The following is a 17,854-nucleotide window of genomic DNA, read 5'->3' on the forward strand; positions in this document are numbered from 1 at the left end:
ACCTTCTCGGTTGTTCTTGGTGTTGATGCGGCGGGGAAGCAGATTTCTCAGCTCCTCTGCGCCCTAGTATCCTCATCAGAAAAGGGGGGCTAGGAGTATTTTTCCTGCTTATTTTACAGGCCTGTTGTGACAACTCGTGGGCTTATGATGAAAATTACACGTGCTTAAGGCACGATTTTTAGCCGGGTGGGCATGCTGGGAGTTGGGGCTGCCGGAGCTCTCCGAGGCTGCCTCAGACAGAAGGGCCGAGAAAAAGTTCCTCTCTCTCCCAGCCTCTCCGGGAGCCGACTCTGGCACGGCAAGCGGGTGTCGCTCCTCAGTGGGGTTGACCGCAAGCCGCCCCTTTTCCCGCTCTCTCATTGGCTTTCACCTGCCAAAGGGACGGCGGCTACGGGCCCCTCGGTCCGTCAATCAGGGCCGCCGGGCTCCGCCCCGCCCCTCCCGGGGGTTTATAACGGGAATTCCCATGGCCCGCGCTCTGGCGTCCAACCTGCTGCCGCCGCGGCCCGGCCGAGCCGAGCGAGCGAGCGCTGCGCGCAGGGCACACGCTCGCGCTCCAGCTCCCCTCCCGGGCGGTTCATGACCGCGCGCTCTGAGCGCAGCCCCGCCAGCCCCGCCGCCCCGCCGCCCCGCCGCCCGCCGCCGCAAGGGCCCCCGAGGGAAGGAAGGCAGGAAGGCAGGCGCGGCCGTGCGCCCCGCGGAGCCCGCGCCCCCCGCCCGCAGCCGGCTGCCCGGCCCGGCTGGCACCATGCTGCCCGCGCGCTGCGCCCGTCTGCTCACGCCCCACTTGCTGCTCGTGTTGGTGCAGCTGTCCCCGGCTCGCGGCCACCGCACCACGGGCCCCAGGGTAAGTGCGCCCCCGGCCGCGCGCCCACCTGCGGAGGGAGCCTGAGGTCCCTGGCCCACAACCCTTGGGGCTGGGGGAGGGGGGAGGAGGTATCGCCCCCGCTCCCCCCCCCCCCCCCCCCCCCCGCACCTACCACCTAGTCATCGCGGGCTTCTGGGCGAAGTTGCTGAAATAAAAATTTCTCCCGTTCTCCCCCACCCCCATCCTTCCTTGCAGCGCCGACTCTGCCTCCCGCCTCCCCCCGAACTGTCACTGGTGGGTTTTCTTTCCCGGTCTCTTCTCCCAGGGCATTTTGCTCCGAGCGGGTGCCTCCTGCGTCCGAAAGAGGCTCGCTCTCTGCTCCAGTCGGCTGCCCTGTGGTCTCAAGCTGCGCCCGGTCCGGGTCCCAGAGCGCTGGCGTTCTTGGCAGGCGGCGGGGGGGGTTGGGGGGGGGCAGCTCTGCCTGCAGAGTTTTAGGTTACCCGAGAGCCACACAAGGACCTTGTGTTGTTGTTGTTTTAAAAAGCGATCGCTGCTCGTAAAACCCACAGCAGATAATTTTAATGTTCCCTCCTGCTGGGCACAGCCCGGGAGGAGGGGTGGAGGCGCGGGGGGGGGGGCGGGGGGGGGCGGCTGTGGAGAGGAGCCGCGCAGTGTTCGAGAGTCTCTTCCCCTGGCTGCGAGGCTGGGAGGTTGAACTACTTGTTGAACCTTGGTCTGATTGGAGTTTCTGAACGAAACGTGCCAATTCTGTGCACAGGACAGGCTGCCCAGGGCATTGTAGAATCTCCTGGGACTGACCGCATTGTGTTCATTGCTGGCCTCGATTATTGCCCCCCTCTCCCCCCAGTTGGTCTAATGATGGATTCCGTTGCCTTAAAAAATGTACTATTAAACCCGGCGGCTCATTTGATCAAACTTAATCCAGGCGATCTCTGGCCAAAAAGCAGTGTATGTCAGGGCGGTCTCTCAGGATAGCTGCTTGCTTCCACGGGTAGCCTGAGTGTCCGTGTGCAAGTAGCCGGGATCTTTGTGAAAACAAGGTTGGTTCCTTGACCAGCGTGTGCTTTCCTGGATATCTCCGGGCCTAACCCCCTTCCCACCTGTTCAGATTGCAGGTTCTTTATTCGTAACTCTTGCTGTATGAGAATCATCTTTATAGCTGTCGTGTGTGGAGGAAAAAAAGCCTTGCAAAGGTTGACAAGCTTTAATGACTGCCCAGATGCTGGCTTGCTGAGGTGGGGAGCCAAGCTATCACTGTGAGATCAGATTTGCAGCCACTTAGGAAAGAAAAGTGTTTGTCCCCGTGTTGGGCCGGCCCTTGCTTTTATGACCAGATGTGCAACAGCAGCAGTTAAGGTGCGGCAGATTAGATCCAGGGCGTGTCATAAATCCTCGACAGCAGGCATTCCCGAAGCTGGGGCAAGTAAGGGCTCCGGGAGGGACTTTTATGGATGCAGATGAGGATGCCTTTTAAATGAAGCTGCTTGGTTTGATATTAGGGCTCGCAGCTCTTAAACTCCGAGGTCAGGAGAGCCACAGCATTCCCTCCAATAATTAGGAACAGTCAAGACAGAGACGCAGAGCAGAGCGCCCCTACTGAAATCTGGATGCCCGCCCACATGAGAGGCCCGGAGACAAATGGTGGGGGGCTGGTTTGCTGCTGGGCATGTCTAGCATCTCAAGCCATATGGCTTTCCTTCTAGAACTGCCTTCTGAAATTGGAGGAAGCAACTTTTAGGGGAAAGCTAGGGACTTCAGGGGAAAATAGGGACATTGGTTAGGTTTCCCTCCAGCTTCTTTAGTTTATGAATTTGATAGGCATGATGAAACAAAGCAAGAACTGTAAATAGGCTTATGTGTGTATTCCAGCTGCATTCTCTGTCTCTTTCTCCCTCTCTCTCTCTCTCTCTCTCTCTCTCTCTCTCACACACACACACACACACACACGTTTAGAAAGTACCAAGGGGAAGCTGTTGTTTTGATCGTGTGGTTACTTGGGTACATTTATGGGCAACAATAAGAGCTGTCATTTAGGAACGATGGGGCTGGCACCTTCCATGATGGCTTACGCTTGTAAGAACAAGAAGGTGAGTCTTTTTAGTGACCTTTTTGCAAGTGAGTCTTGGGGAAGCTCAATGGCTGGCTTGAAACACTCGTGGTGCATATGTAGTTCTGGAAACGAAATCCCAGTCTTTTATGGATTTACAGGTGGTGTGCTTTCCCTGCCACGGAGCAGCTGCAGGGAGTGCTCAGGGAGTGCTCTCCTGCTCGTGGTGCCCTTCCTGTTAGAGCAGGAGATGGCTCAGTGAGACAACACTGAGCCCAGAGGCAGCAGGGGAGTCTGTAAGAACATGCTGATAGCATTTCTTGGTGTCCGAATCGCTAAAGGGTGATGTCTTTGAGTTTCAACCTAGCCCCAAAGTCGCCAGCCCCCCTCTGTGGCTTCTCGGTGGCCTGAGAGGTGTGGCTCTGGTTGCTAGTGGCAGTATCACAGGAGGAGCAGAAACATCTGGCTTGTTGCAGTATTCCCTTGGGCACCCCTGGGTCTCTTCTGTTAATCTTTTGAGTGACAGAGGCTTAAGGATTGGCATCTTTTCCAGCTGGCTTTCTAGGAAACCGAGAGCATGCCCTTTGGGTTTAACTTTATCTGGCTCACTAATTGAGCTCCCTCGAGGCCTAGACCCCAATCCTTGTTCCCTTATGTGCTTCCTGCCTTCATAAAATTCCTGACATTTGTTTGACTCTGGAAACCGACAGCTATCAAGTATCAGATTGGAGGCTATTATGTAGGAAGCACCTGATTTTTTGGTCTCTGACTTCTGAGCAGCCCCTTGGCTACCTGGGACGCTGGTCAGGATCCTTTTAATTACCAAGGAGGCAGCCATTTCTTTAATCCTGTACAATTTACTGAAAATGTTTCAGGGCAGGATGGGATGGGGGAGGGGCTCTCCTAGGCTGAGAGAGTCTGGCTGATGGTCAGGCCAAGTCAACTGCCTGTCTTTGTCTAAGCCTCTGTCTGCCCTGGAAGACCAGGAGCTGGGTGAGGGCGGGAACCGGGCCCATCTTCTCTGCCGGTGCATCCCCAGAGCTCAGCACAGGGCCAAGTGCCTGGTGGGGATGGGCTCTGGTGGTGTTGATGGAAAAAACAAATACATTCAGACAGTGCATGTTTAACAGCATTCTACGGGTTCCACTTTCTTAGCGCTTAGCATGACCGGAGGCAGGGAGTAGATTTAAGAAGTTTGAAAATAAGAAAAAAAATGGGAAGGTCCAGAAGCCTGAGCAAGGAATTTGATTTCTTAGTTGTTTTATGTATATTATTTGTTCTCTCTGCCCTCGCTGGCTTGTTTTGACCTTCAACACCTGACTCCTGCGTGACTCTTCAGGCACTTTACCGCAGACCGCCTTTTGGTGAGAATTGGTCACTCTTACCTTCGACCGACTCCTGTATCAGGTTCACTTGGGTGAACCAACTTTTGCCTTGCTCTCATTGAAACCTGAAGTTGGTTACTTCGCAAATGATTTCCCCCCATTTGTAGGCTTTTGTGCTTTGTTTAAAAATTAGTAAGTGTGGTGGATATGGGAGGTTTGGGGGAGGAGAGACTGAGCAAACAAACTTGGATGGGGGCTTTGGCTCCACCCTCATTCTCTTTTCTATCTTGCATTTGCCAAATGTGAAGCAGCTTCTAGACCATTCCCTTCCATTTGACTAGTCTGTCTCGGTGTCTGGACCGGGGAGGGTCCTTGTGTCTGTGTAGACACCCTTCTTATTACTTGTGTGCCTGACAGGAACCTTTCTTTCCCACCTGGAGGATTTATCCAAGATGCTACTCATGTGGTAGGCAAAGAACATGACAGAAACATTTTGATAGAGCTGACATGGGAAATTTAAAGAAACCAAATTGAGAAGGACAGGAAGAGGAAATAATCATCTTAGAAACTATAGGAAATGTTATCAAGTGGAAAGCATTTTGATATTATCTCATTATCTCCCAGGGTTGAAATTCCCATTTCTTAGGGCCCAGCAATTCCACTCCTAGGTACATATGCCCAAGAGAAACTCGTGTCCAGAAGGGGACATTTGCAACCTTCTTCATAACACTATAAGCCTGGAAAAAGCCCAGATGCCCATGAGTTGGAGGACAGATGAACTGATGCCCGCACACGGTGGAGAATTACGCTAAGGCAAAACAAATGAGCAACAGTGACGTACAAAAATATGGACGAACCTTGGGAATATGAAAGTAAAGTAAAATATACCAAAAGATGGAACATGTTATGTTTCGTAAGCTCAAAAAGAGCTAAAATTCAAGGAGAAAAAATCTCTTAGAATACTTAGAGCTACAATACTGCTCTATGAAAAGAAAAGCAAGGCAATGCTGGACATGGGGCTCCGGGTGAAGTTAGGGGGGGCAGGGGGTTGGAAACCATATGGCCGGGGAAACCACACAGTGAGTGTAAGTTAGTGTCAGTAGGCTACCTTTAGGGGGAGGGAAGGATGGGTTTGAAGGTATTTGTCCATTAGTAAAGAGGAGTGGCTGATTAAATGAAATATGAAAGTGGTCCCTGTGTAGACCAGTGCTGAGTGTCATGAACCAAACTTTATGACTCATTCAATTCTTGGCACCTGTGATCAGACAAACAAACAAAAAGTTCCCAGACTAGGAACTCCTATCTTGCCTCCTTCTGTTCCGCACCACCCCCCCCCCCCTCCGCCCCCATCACTCCAGATGTGCATGGCCCTACCTAAAATACCACACTGGGGAGTGATTATTGGCTTTCGTTTCAATTTTTGGCCGGTTAGACCCAGAGCAGGCCCAGGCCCTGGCATCAACATCTCCATCAGCTGGCCAAAGGGCTCATTTGTAAGGCTGAGTCGGCAGTGGGCAGTCTTCCCTCTCCCTTGCTCAGGGGGGATCACCCCTGTACATCTTAAGTCCTCAGCCCCGCAGAGGAGAAAAGTTCACTAGCTGATGTTTGGGTCAGAAGCCTTACTTGCCAGTGGGGGGCTGGGGAGGCGTGTTTCTGGTTTGATGCCTGTCTGCATTCTGGCCTCCTCCCTCACCCCCCTGGCAGAGGCTGGGGGAGGGGGGGCATGGCCCTGCTTAGCAGGTACAGGGCACCCTTTCTCTCCCGACCACATAGAGATCTATTGTTTAAGCAGCCAAGTTCCTGGCATTGCTGGCGGGGTGGGGTGGGGGGGTGGTGGTTGTTGGAGGGGAGGGAATGTCCATGTGGAGTCTCCCTCCTTCCTCGTTTGTCGCTGCGGGGCTGTTTGGGAGAGGACAAGGGTTGAGTTGCGGATGAGAAATCGATCAGAGCTGCTTGCGAGGCCTGCCAAACAGGGTTAGCATTGTACATACATGCTCTGCACGCATCCAGAGTCGCCGAGGGGATAGGAAAATCGGATCTCCAAGAACACTCCCAACAGCCCCATAAAGACCCCAAAGCAACATAGGTCATTATGGCAATTAATTGGATTTCCCTTTGCATCTGACATCATTCTAAACTCAATTGCTAGATCACAAAATAATCTTACCTTTGGCAGAAATCTAAGCTTGTTAGGTGTGGAGCCCTGCGTACTTCCCAGATGTAGATTTCAGCCTCCTTTTTTTGGGAACCAGAATGGGGCAGCCTCTGTGGAACAGGAAAGGCCCCTGGGGCGGGGGGGGGGGGGGGGGGGGGAGGGGGAAGCTGGAGCTTCGGTACAGCCCCTCTCCTGATTGGGGAGGACAGTACTGAATGAAGTTGGGGGGGTTGGGCAGTCAATGTGTCAGGTGCTTTGTAACCTGACAAATACACCATACATGTGAGCGGCTCTGTCCCTCCTCCTTAAAAACCATTTCACAGGGCAGCGTGGATCTGATTCAGAAAAGGCTCAGTGTTCTTTTTTTTTTTTTTTTTTTTCCAAGTATTGACAGTGGAGAAAAACTGGACCTACTTCCCAGAATAGTTTATTTTTAGGACCAGATAAGCATCTCTAGGGCAGTGCTGGGAGTTTTAAGTAGGTTTGTGGATGTTTATTGTGTATCTGTTCTTGAAGAAGTCTGCAGAGCTTCTGGGGAGAGGGCACAAAATAAGATAGATAGTAAGTCGAGGGGTGAGGTGGAGAGTGTTGTGGCAGCCCACGAATCGTTCCCTCAGGGGCACAGTGCCACTGACCAGCTCGGACACAAGGACTTCCCACTGTCAGCAGCCCTGCCCAGTAGACCTTTTTGCCAGGATGGTAATGTTCTGTATCCACACTGTCCAATATTAGACACATGTGGCTGTTGAAGTTTTAAATTTTTTTTTTTAACGTTTATTTATTTTTGAGACAGAGAGAGACAGAGCATGAACGGGGGAGGGGCAGAGAGAGAGGGAGACACAGAATCGGAAGCAGGCTCCAGGCTCTGAGCCATCAGCCCAGAGCCCGACACGGGGCGCGAACCCACGGACCGCGAGATCGTGACCTGAGCTGAAGTCGGACGCTTAACCGACTGAACCACCCAGGCGCCCCCGTTGAAGTTTTAAATGTGGTTAGCACAACTGAGGAACTGAACTTTTAATTAACTTGGTATCAGTTAATTTAAATTTTAATGTTCCTAGCCACAGATGGCTAGTGGCTATCCCGCAGGAAGCGTATGGGTCTCTAGCCATCGTGCCCAGCCTCGCGTCCTGCTGGATACTACCACGTGTCCCAAAGTGCGGCCTCACCGAGCTCCATTGCATTTCCTAACCTTTCCTTCCCATCTCTGTCTGTCAAAATTCTGCCTGTCGTTTGAAAGGCTCAAAGGGCTCCACACAGCCCTCCCAGGCTGGCCCCAAGCAGAGTTCTGTATGCACCCTGCACTTTGCTTTCCCCAGGGGCAGTGCGTGTCCCCATCTGCCTTGTGTTGCAGCCGGCCACAGGCAGGAAGGTGGTGCGGCAGCCTCAGGGCGGGCTTTGAAGGTAGACAGACCCAAGTTTGACTCTGGCTCTGCCACTGTGATCCCGAGCTAGTAATTTAACTTCCTGGGTCCTCAGTTTCCTGATTTGTCCTGTGGAGGCCATAGCATCTATGTCCAGAGGGGCAGGGAGGATGCTAGTGGGATGTCACAAATACCACAGACGTTGGCTTAAGTAACACTCATTTCTGGAGCTCGGAAGTCTGACATGGGCCTCAATGGGCTAAAAAGGCAGCAGAGCTGAGTTCTTTCTGGAGGCTGTAGGGGAGAGAATTCATTTTATTGCCTTTTCCAGCTTCTGGAAAGTGCCTGCATTCCTTGGCTCATAGCCCCTTCTATCTTCAAATCCGGCAATAGATGACCAAGTCTTTTCCATGCTTCCATTTCTCTGGTTGTGACTCTTCTGCTTCCCTCCTCCCCACCCAAGGACTCTTACAATTGATTGCACTGGGTCCCTGGGAGAGTCCAGATGTTCTCCTTATCTTAAGGTTAGCTGATTAGCAATCTTGATTGCTCTTTGCCATGTAACATACCATTATTAAGCCTAGGACATGGGCATCTTTGGGGGGCCATGTTTCTGCTTACCACATTCATTAAGGGTCAAATACAGTGCCTGGCTTACACAAGGTGCTTGATAAACAGGGTCCCCTTACAACAATCCACGTGTATTAGTTTCTTTCCTTTTAGAGTGGGAGTCTCTTAATGGTGGAGTTGTTTAATTTTCTTTATAGACTCCATCCTGCCCAAGAACACGTGCTTGGTAAATGTTCATTGAATAGTAGAATTTTCGATAAATGTAGATTGTTTCTTTCCCCGAAAAGATATATTGAACAGTAGAAAAAGTAAACTGCAAATCAGAATATTTGATCCTGTTTGTGCAAAAAAAAAAAAAAAAGTTGGTTTGTGTATAAAAAAATCACATAAGGGGCGCCTGGGTGGCTCAGTCGGTTAAGCGTCCGACTTTGGCTCAGGTCATGATCTCGTGATCTGTGAGTTCGAGCCCCGCGTCGGGCTCTGGGCTGATGGCTCAGAGCCTGGAGCCTGCTTCCGATTCTGTGTCTCCCTCTCTCTCTGCCCCTCCCCCGTTCATGTTCTGTCTCTCTCTGTCTCAAAAATAAATAAATGTTAAAAAAAAAAATTAAAAAAAAAAATCACATAGATTGTAAGTCATGTGGCTAACGGTGACCATCATAGAGATGTTACATTTCTATGAGATGTGTTTTAGGAATTATTTAACTAGTTTTGTTTATAATGAGCATTTTTTAATCTTAGAGGACAATAATAAAGATGAAAACATGCGTGATTTTAAAAAAGTTCCACACCTGTCTCAATGCAGCCCAAATCCCCTTGGATTCAGTATACATCTGACAGTCAGTCTGTGCTCATTTGGGGCTGATTTTCAGGTTTCGTAACTACTAAGACCAGGCCTCCTATTCATTTTCAGCAGGCTTTGAACTCAATCTGCTTTAAAGGAGAGTTTCCAATTAACCTTAGCAGGACATAGGTATAAAATGTACTTATTGCTGCTGGTGGGAATATAAATTTGCACGATCACTTCGCAGCACTGACCTTTTAATTTGACTCTAATGTATGCCCTAGAGAAATGTGCTTAAATATATACCAAGACCCATGTGTAAGGACGTTCATAGCAGCGTTGTTTGGCAACAATAAAAAAATTGGAAACCAGCTAAATGCCCATCAACAGGAGACTAGAATTATGGTATATACAAGGGGTAGAATACTACACAATACCAAAAATGGCTGATCTGTGCTCATTATTGTGGATCGATTTCATCATCAAAATGTTGAGTGAAAAAAGGCAAAATGTACAAGAACACATGCATTATGTATTTATATAAAGGACAAAGCATGCAAAAATGATACATTGTTTAGGAGTGCATGCCTATGTAAAAAACGCATGAGAAAATTAAGGGCAATGATAACCTTGAAGCTCAGGTTAGTGATTACTTAGACGTGAGGCCAGGAGGGTGAGTGACACATTGGAGGGGACATGGAAGGCACCCATTGAATTGGGAATGTTTTCCTTTTTTTTAATTAAAAAAATTTTTTTTTAATCTTTATTTTGAGAGAGAGAGAGAGAGGGCACCAGAGTGCGAGTGGGGGAGGAACAGAGAGAGAGGGAGACACAGAATCCGAAGCAGGCTCCAAGCTCTGAGCTGTCAGCACAGATCCCAACGCAGGGCTCAAACTCATGAACCCATGAGTTCATGGCTTGAGCCGAAGTTGGATGTTTAACCGGCTGAGCCACCCAGGTGCCCCAGTGTTTTCCATTTTTGAAGTAGGAGGGAAGTACATGGGTTTTTAAATTCTGTTTTGTATGCATTACATGATACATAATAACGTTTTCCAGAAAAGATAAAAATGTATTTGGATACATCACAACAAAGTTTTAAGAGCAAATAATAAAAGTGATGCTTCTCTAAGGGGTCCTCTGTTCCAGAGTGCTGATCACACTTTTCCTTTCCCCTGAAGAACATGTTCGGGGACATTGAACCAAGCATACAGCCTCCCCTGCCTCCTTGTGTTGCTGGCCACCTCCCTCCTGCCCTCCTGGGGCCCTGAGGCCACACCTCCCCACAGCCCAGGGCCTGGTGCCTTGTGTGGTTCCTTCTTCCTGCTGGTGCTTCCTGCTGTTCTGCCTGTTGTCCTTGCTGTCCCTGGATGATTAGAAATGAGGTTGATCATTTTCTCAAATTTACTGGTCATTAGCTTAGGGCTGCCAGAGTTGACAAATAAAAATACTAATATAGGATTACCTAAATTGTAAATTGCATAAATTTGAATAATGGAATTGAATAATATAATGTAAAATAATATAAATTATAGAAATTTGCATTCAGATAAATAACAAATAATGTTTTAGTGTAAGTATGGCCCAAATAAAAACTTATTATTTACCTGGAATTGTTTGTTTTTAAATGTTTATTTATTTTTGAAAGAGAGAGAGAGAGCATACACATGTGTGCACAAGGGGCAGAGAGAGAGGGAGAAAGAGAAAGGGAGAGAGAGAAAGAGAGAGAGAGAGAATTCCAAGCAAGCTCCATGCCAACACCACAGAACCTGATGTGGGACTTGAACTCACAAACCATGAGATCATGACCTGAGCCGAAACCAAGAGTCAGATGCTTAACCGACTAAGCCACCCAGGTGCCCCTGGAATTGTTTGTCGTTCATCTGAAATTCAAATTTAATTGGGTATCTTGCATTGTATCTGGCAATCCTACATTAAGTTCTTTTCTTTTGGGAATCATCTGTCCAGATCTTTTGCTAATTTTAAAAACAACAGTGGTAATTTTTTTCCCTGCCTCACTGGCTGACTTGGAAGAGATTTTTTGTTTGTTTGTTTTTTAATTCTAAGGATATTAATCTGTTTTTCTGTCATGTCTGGCAAATGCCTTTCATTGTGGTAAGACTGTGGTTTCAATCTACTAAATTTTACATCTTTATGGTTTCTATCATCTTTGGGATCAGGATGAGAAAGGTCTTCCCCTGCTAAGATTGTAGAAATTAAGGTGAATAAGTTTCTAAAGATGCACAAGCAGTGTGAAATCCATCACACTGGTCATCGATTTAATATTTGATAGGGCTTTATATAGTATTTTCTGTGAACTAAACTTCTTTATGTAACCCTATGGAAAGAGCATTCATATTTCAGAAATTCCCTATAATATTTGGAAAGAAGATGTGTCATCTGAAAGTATTTTATCCAAGGTAATTACTTGGGGAAATTTATATAAAAAGTGTTACTTTGGGTAAGCAGACTATCCTGGAAAAGACAGCAGGGTTTTGGCAAAGACTTTGGACTCTCCTTCATCTTTGGATTTGTTCCATTCATTTAAAAAAAACTTTCCCTTATTATGAAGACTTTCAAATATACACAAAGAGGAGAGAGTAGTATAACGAATCCCATGGAATGTACACACGGATTCAATAACGCACGACTCCTGGCCAATCTCATTTCTTCCACCCATCCCCCAGGCTCCTGTTCAGATTATTTTGCAAGTCCAGACATTATATTTTTATCATCTGTAAATATTTTCAAATCTATCTGTAAAAGACAAAGATGTTAAAAGAAACCTACCCACAATACCGTATCACAACCAAAGAATACTAATTGCTTAATACAGGTATTTCCCATATTTGGACAGTGGGCATTCGGCCACTTTGCTTTTCGAAAGACTTGCAGTGGTACCGGTTTTTGCTAACCGACAGAAATCCCAGGAGGATTTTTGTCCTCACAAAAAGAAGGCAAAAAGCAAAAGTAGTGTTTAGCGTTTGCTTTGCAGCCAACCCTTCTAGAGGCAGGGTGCAGCTCCTTCCCTGGGAACCACACTCAGCATCTCGGCATCAAGCCACCAGAGCTTTGAACTCTTGTCTGTGAGTATCTTCCTTTATCTCAGTTTATTCTGTGCATCCGTTAGCACGATGTGTCCTAAGGTATCAGAAAAGCCTGAGAGGTTATTTTTTGGGTCTGGGAATGCTGAAGAACTTTTCCACATAAATTACTAGTAATTGCTTCTCCACTTTTTGCCTTTTCTGTTTATGAGATGTTTCATAGGAAGGCTCTACTTTGAGATAGCAGGGGAAACCTGTATAATATAATCCAATCAACATTCAAATCTCCCTGATTATCTCTTAGATATGGTTTTGTATTTGTTTGCATCAAGATCCAAAGAAGGTCCACATATTGGTTAATCTGTATCTTAAATCTCTTTTAATCTGTGAGTTTCCCCTCTGTCTCCTTTTAATTTGTAATTTAGTTTTGAATCAATACGTTGTTCTAGGGTTTTCTATACTAGATTTTATTGACTGCATTCCCATAGTGTTGTGTAACGTGTTCCTCTATCCCTTATATTTCTTGTCCTGTGATAGGTAGATCTAGAGACTTGATCAGATACAGATTTGATATATTTTTTGGCAAGTATACTTCATAGGAGTTGGTGTGCACTTCCATCAGGAGGCATATAAACATCTGTGATATTAGTATCATTCGGGGGATCCATTAATTTATTAGGAGTTGTCACTGATTTTTAAAAAAAATTTTTAAGTGTTTATTTTTGAAGGAGAGAGAGAGACAGAGCACGAGTGGGGGAAGAGCAGAGAGAGAGGGGGACACAGAATCCAAAGCAGGCTCCAGGCTCTGAGCTGTCAGCACAGAGCCCGACATGGGGCCCCAACTCACAAACTGTGAGATCATGACCTGAGCCGAACTCGGACGCTCAACTGACTGAGCCGCCCAGTCGCCCCGAGTTGTCACTGATTTTTAAAAAATGTTTATTTACTTATTTTGAGACAGAGACAGAGAGAGTGAGAGGGGGAGGGGCAGAGAGAGAGGGAGAGAAAGAGAATCCCAAGCAGGCTCTGCACTGTCAGCCCAGAGCCCGACATGGGGATCAAACTCACAAACTTGAGATCATGACCTGAGCCGAAATCCAAGAGTCAGATGCTTAACCGACTGAGCCACCCAGGTGCCCTGAGTTATCACTGGTTTTTAGACAAATAACAGGTTAAGCTGAAAAAGGCTTCTAAGTTTTGTGTGGCATTGCGATCTCTCTTGGGTCTGGTGTTGCCTACAGAGAAAGCGGCTTAGGTGCCAATGTTCTCTTTTCAGCACTGACCTGACAGGGAGGCTGTGTGTGACTGCAGAGCCCTGAGAGGGATACTCTGCCCTGAGTTCTTGGTCGGTGGTCTAGGAAGGAGAATCTTCCTGGTTTCTAGCAGAAGCAGTAAGAGCATGAGCTGGTTTTACTCTCTAGTGTCTTTAAAGTGTAATTGTAGATCAGCTTTGTGTATGATCATCGGTATGTACACATCAGTTAGGAGTTTAAAAGAACTGATAACTACGTTTTGAACTGGCTTACCCAATGAAGGTCCAAGGTGGGTTCCAGGATTGGTTTGATTCAGCAGCTTATTAATGCTGTCAGACGTTCCCCTCTGCCTTTTGTGTTGTCTTTGTTTCTCCCCTCTGCCTTTTGTGTTGTCTGTTTAATTTCAAGCCTAGATTTTCATGGTGGCAGAATTGCTGCAACGATTCTACACTTCTTATCTAAACATCCTACTTTTTAGACTACAGAAGAGAGAATTGACTTCAAGTAGCCCTTTCACAAAAGGGACAACCTTCATTCCTAGATGATGTTAGAAAATTTTTGCTGTTAGCTTATCCATCTAAATTGGATCGAATGCCCATTCTTTTCACCAGTCCCTTCTGCCGGGAGATTGCCATGCTGTGCGTGACTTAGGTCTAGGTTCCTTAGGGCGGTTACTGTGGAAGGGTAGGAGACAGTATACCCATTTCTGGAGCTGGGGTTCAGGTTTTTCCTCTTCCGTCCCCCTGACCACATGAGTGCACAAGTGGGGGAGTGAGGGGGATGTGAGGGCAGCAAGCACAGTGTCCACTTTGGGATTTGTAGCATTTGGAACCAACAGAGTGATGGGGTAGGATGTGTGGTGAGAAGTGTGCTGGGCACTGATGGTCACAGCCCAGCAAATGGGCAGCTCTCCTATTACAGTGGGATCAGTTCCTTCCTCTATTATAGGGAGATTAAATGACTACGGGCACAGATGTTCTGAGATTAGGAGCTGATAGGAAAAAGGGAACGTAGGAAAAATTTGGACACTTCCAGGGTAGGATAAATAGGCCAAATGAAGAGGATTCCAGAAGGCCCCCCAAATGAGGTGAGCTTGATGGCTGAGTCCTACAGTGGGAAGAAGTCTCAGGGATACCTTGCTTTTATGCATGGGGTGAGACCTGTCCTCAGCCCACACAGCCAACCAGTGTGGCAGAGCCAGAGCCAGAACCCAGATCCCTGCCTTCTTGCTCTGTGACTTTTGCATTTAAAGATGCCCTGGAGAACTTGGGAAAGTGGAAAAGGTCCAGCCAAGGGGAAGAGGTAGTTTGAATGCCAGTAGAGGATTGTATTTCTTTTTTTTTTTTTTTAATTTTTTTTTTAACGTTTTTATTTATTTTTGAGACAGAGAGAGACAGAGCATGAACGGGGGAGGGTCAGAGAGAGAGGGAGACACAGAATCTGAAACAGGCTCCAGGCTCTGAGCTGTCAGCACAGAGCCCGACGCGGGGCTCGAACTCACGGAGCACGAGATCATGACCTGAGCCGAAGTCAGCCGCCCAACCGACTGAGCCACCCAGGCGCCCCGAGGATTGTATTTCTGAGTTGCCTCTGGCCAGCTCACCGATTAACATGTGGCCCAAAACTCAGGACAGGTGGCAACTTCACTATTCTTGTCATCGGACTGTTGGCGTTATCATATCTTCCAGTTCTTAGGGCTCTGGGTTCTCAGCCCCTGAAAGAGATGCATTCCTGGTTTCAGCAAATGCTGAAAGTTTTAGGTAGGAATGTGCAGCAGAGCAGACAGAACAAGTAACCAGTGATATAATGTGAAGAAGTAAAGGTTGAGCTTGGTGTAAGACTCTTAATGCTTGTTAACAGCAATGTAGTCAGTGCAGACATGGACGGAATCACAGAGCAAATGGTCTGGAGTATAGGAAGCATGTTTTATGGTTGGCACAATATTTTCCTGGGAGGCCTTTTTAAAATCAATATCCAGTTTGAGGGTTGAAGTGGAAATCCTTTGTATTTGTTGAAGAGGGTTTGAAGGTGCCTAGACACTTCAATGGACACGTTCTCCTTGCCTCTTGGGCAGTGACTTCAGAAAACCTTAGGGCAGATCTGGGGCTGCACTGGCCCAGGTGACCTGAAGGTATGGGGTGAATGGAAGACTGGATGCTTCATTACCTGACTTGACTTCTCTTTGGCTTTGAGGATCCCGTCCTCACTTGTGTTGGTATGTTGTTATAAATTCTCTCCATCAAGATAGAGGCCTACTGAAAGATGGGGCCCACAGCCCGGGCTCCATGTACTGCTGATTCCCAGCTTCTAACTTTTCTTTCCCTCGAGCTACATCTACCTTGAGAATGAAATGCATCGCCCATATCATTGCAAGGTGGCGAGAGAAGTCTGAGCCGTGACCATCCCATGAGTTGTTGGGAGCTTTCTTGCCCATCGAGAAGGCAGCATAGCACAGTGCTTTGGGGCCAAAGAGACCTGGATTAAGTCCAAGGCCCAGTGCTTTCTTGCCGTGTATGCTTGGGCAGAGTAAGCTCCGACCTTCAGCTCCCTCAGCTGTAAACTGAAGATTTTATCTGCCTCGTTGGGTCATTGTGGAGCTTAAATGAAATAATGGCGGATGCTCAGGAGATGTTAAGTATTCGTAAAAATAATGGCTGTAATGGGAAAGTGTGAGAGATTCATAGAAGGACCCCAAATTGTTTTGTTTCCCTTAGCTTTCCTCCTTGGAATGAAAGCCATAAAGCCCATCAATATGTGGAAGATTTCAAATCTGTGGTTCTATTATCTTTTGTTTAAAATGAAACTAGTCGTGTGTGTGTGTGTGAGAGAGAGAGAGAGAGAGAGAGAGAGAGAGAGAGAGAAATCAAATTCCTCTCCTTTCCCAACCAGACACAGGTCAGGAGGACTCTGTCATATGGGGGAGAGATGCTCTTTGGTGTGATCTTTCTCCATTTGCTCTGTGACCGTTTCTCCTCCTGCCGGCAACTGGACACACTCTGCTTCCTAAAGTCTTCCTTCATTTTCTCTTTCTCTGATTGGGAGGTTGTTTTCCTGGGTTTAGCATCTGAAGGAAGTTTGAGTGAGCCTGATCACCTATCCTATTTTCTCTAAGACCGTGGGAGGCAGTCTTGCTGTTAGGAGACAACTGGAGGGCCATGCCTCTGTGCCCTTCTTGTACCTTCTGGGCTCAGGGGTCAGGCTGGTGACTGCCCAGGATGTTCCCAGATTGGGTCCCTGAGCCACTGCCCCCAGGATCCAGAGGAGCGGTGCCAGATTTCTCTGGAGCTCCTCTTCCTCTATTTCTGGGCCAGCCTTTTCCCTTGGCCTGAGTTGGAAAGCCAATCCCAGCAGGGCCTGTGGGTGGGCCCAAACCCGATCCCCCAGGCTGCTTTTAGAACAGCATTTCAGAAAGGAAAACTCCTGGCTGTCAGCATGGCTTCCTGGAGGGATAGTTCCAGATAAGGTGGCTTAGGCCATTGGCATACACTTTTTCTCCCTTCTAAATAGTTTAATTTATGTAATTATTTTTTTTTATATTATTTTAGAGAAAGAGAGAGAGCGAGCGCGTGCATGAGTGGAGGAGAGGGGCATAGGGGGAGAGAGAAAGAATCTCAAGTGGGCTCCACACTCAGTGTGGGATCACGACCTGAGCTGAAATCAAGAGTCACATGCTCAACAGACTAAGCCACCCAGATGACCCTCCCTTCTAAACAGCTTAAATTGATATATTTGGACCATTGACATTTAAAGTGATTACTGGTATAGTTGGGTCAGTATCTACTATATTTGTTTAGTTTTCTATTCCTTCTTCCTATTTTGGGTTCCTATTTTTGTCTTCCACTCTTTTTCTACCTTCGTGCTTGTAATTGAGTATTTTCTGTGATTCTTTTTTCACTCATTTTTTAGCCTATCAATTATACTTCTTTTTTTTTTTTAACTTTTTTTAGTAGTTGCCTTAGAGTTTGCAATATACATTGGCAATGAATTCAAGTTCACTTTTTTTTTTTTTTTTTTTTTACAAAACATGTTTGCTTATTTATTTTTAAAATTCCAGTATAATTAAACTTCACTATTATATTAGTTTCAGGTGTACAACATGAATCAACAATCCTATACATTACTCAGTGTTCCCCATAGTAAGTATAGTCCCATCTGTCACCAAACAACCTTATTACAATATTATTTCTTGACTGCATTCCCTGTGTTGTACTTTTCATCGCCATGACTTATTTATTTTGTAACTGGAAGTTTGTACCTCTCCAATTCTTTTTAATGTTTTTATTTATTTTTGAGACAGAGAGAGACAGAGCATGAGCAGGGGAGGGGCAGAGAGAGAGGGAAACACAGAATCCGCAGCAGGCTCCAGGCTCTGAGCTCCGAGCTGTCATCACAGAGCCCGACGTGGGGCTCGAACTCACGGACTGTGAGATCATGACCTGAGCTGAAGTCGGACACTCAACCGACGGAGCCACCCAGGCACCCCTGGAAG

At 47.2% G+C, this 17,854-nt stretch overlaps 1 protein-coding gene across 3 annotated transcripts in view; it reads left to right on the plus strand.

Annotated features, from left to right (window-relative positions):
- The first annotated feature begins 472 nt into the window (after positions 1-472).
- Positions 473-17,854, plus strand: part of SMOC1 (SPARC related modular calcium binding 1) — a 159,351-nt gene continuing 141,969 nt past the window's right edge. For 2 of the 3 annotated variants that reach the window (XM_058739481.1, XM_058739483.1), the window contains exon 1: positions 474-847. In XM_058739481.1, the coding sequence (XP_058595464.1) occupies positions 749-847 (99 nt within the window). In that variant the 5' untranslated portion in view covers positions 474-748. Of the gene's footprint in view, positions 848-17,854 lie in introns of all 3 variants that reach the window. The other variant, XM_058739482.1, reaches the window with a different exon arrangement.

The sequence above is a fragment of the Neofelis nebulosa genome, chromosome 7, assembly GCF_028018385.1.
Source record: "Neofelis nebulosa isolate mNeoNeb1 chromosome 7, mNeoNeb1.pri, whole genome shotgun sequence".
In the NCBI taxonomy this organism is placed as follows: domain Eukaryota; kingdom Metazoa; phylum Chordata; class Mammalia; order Carnivora; family Felidae; genus Neofelis; species Neofelis nebulosa.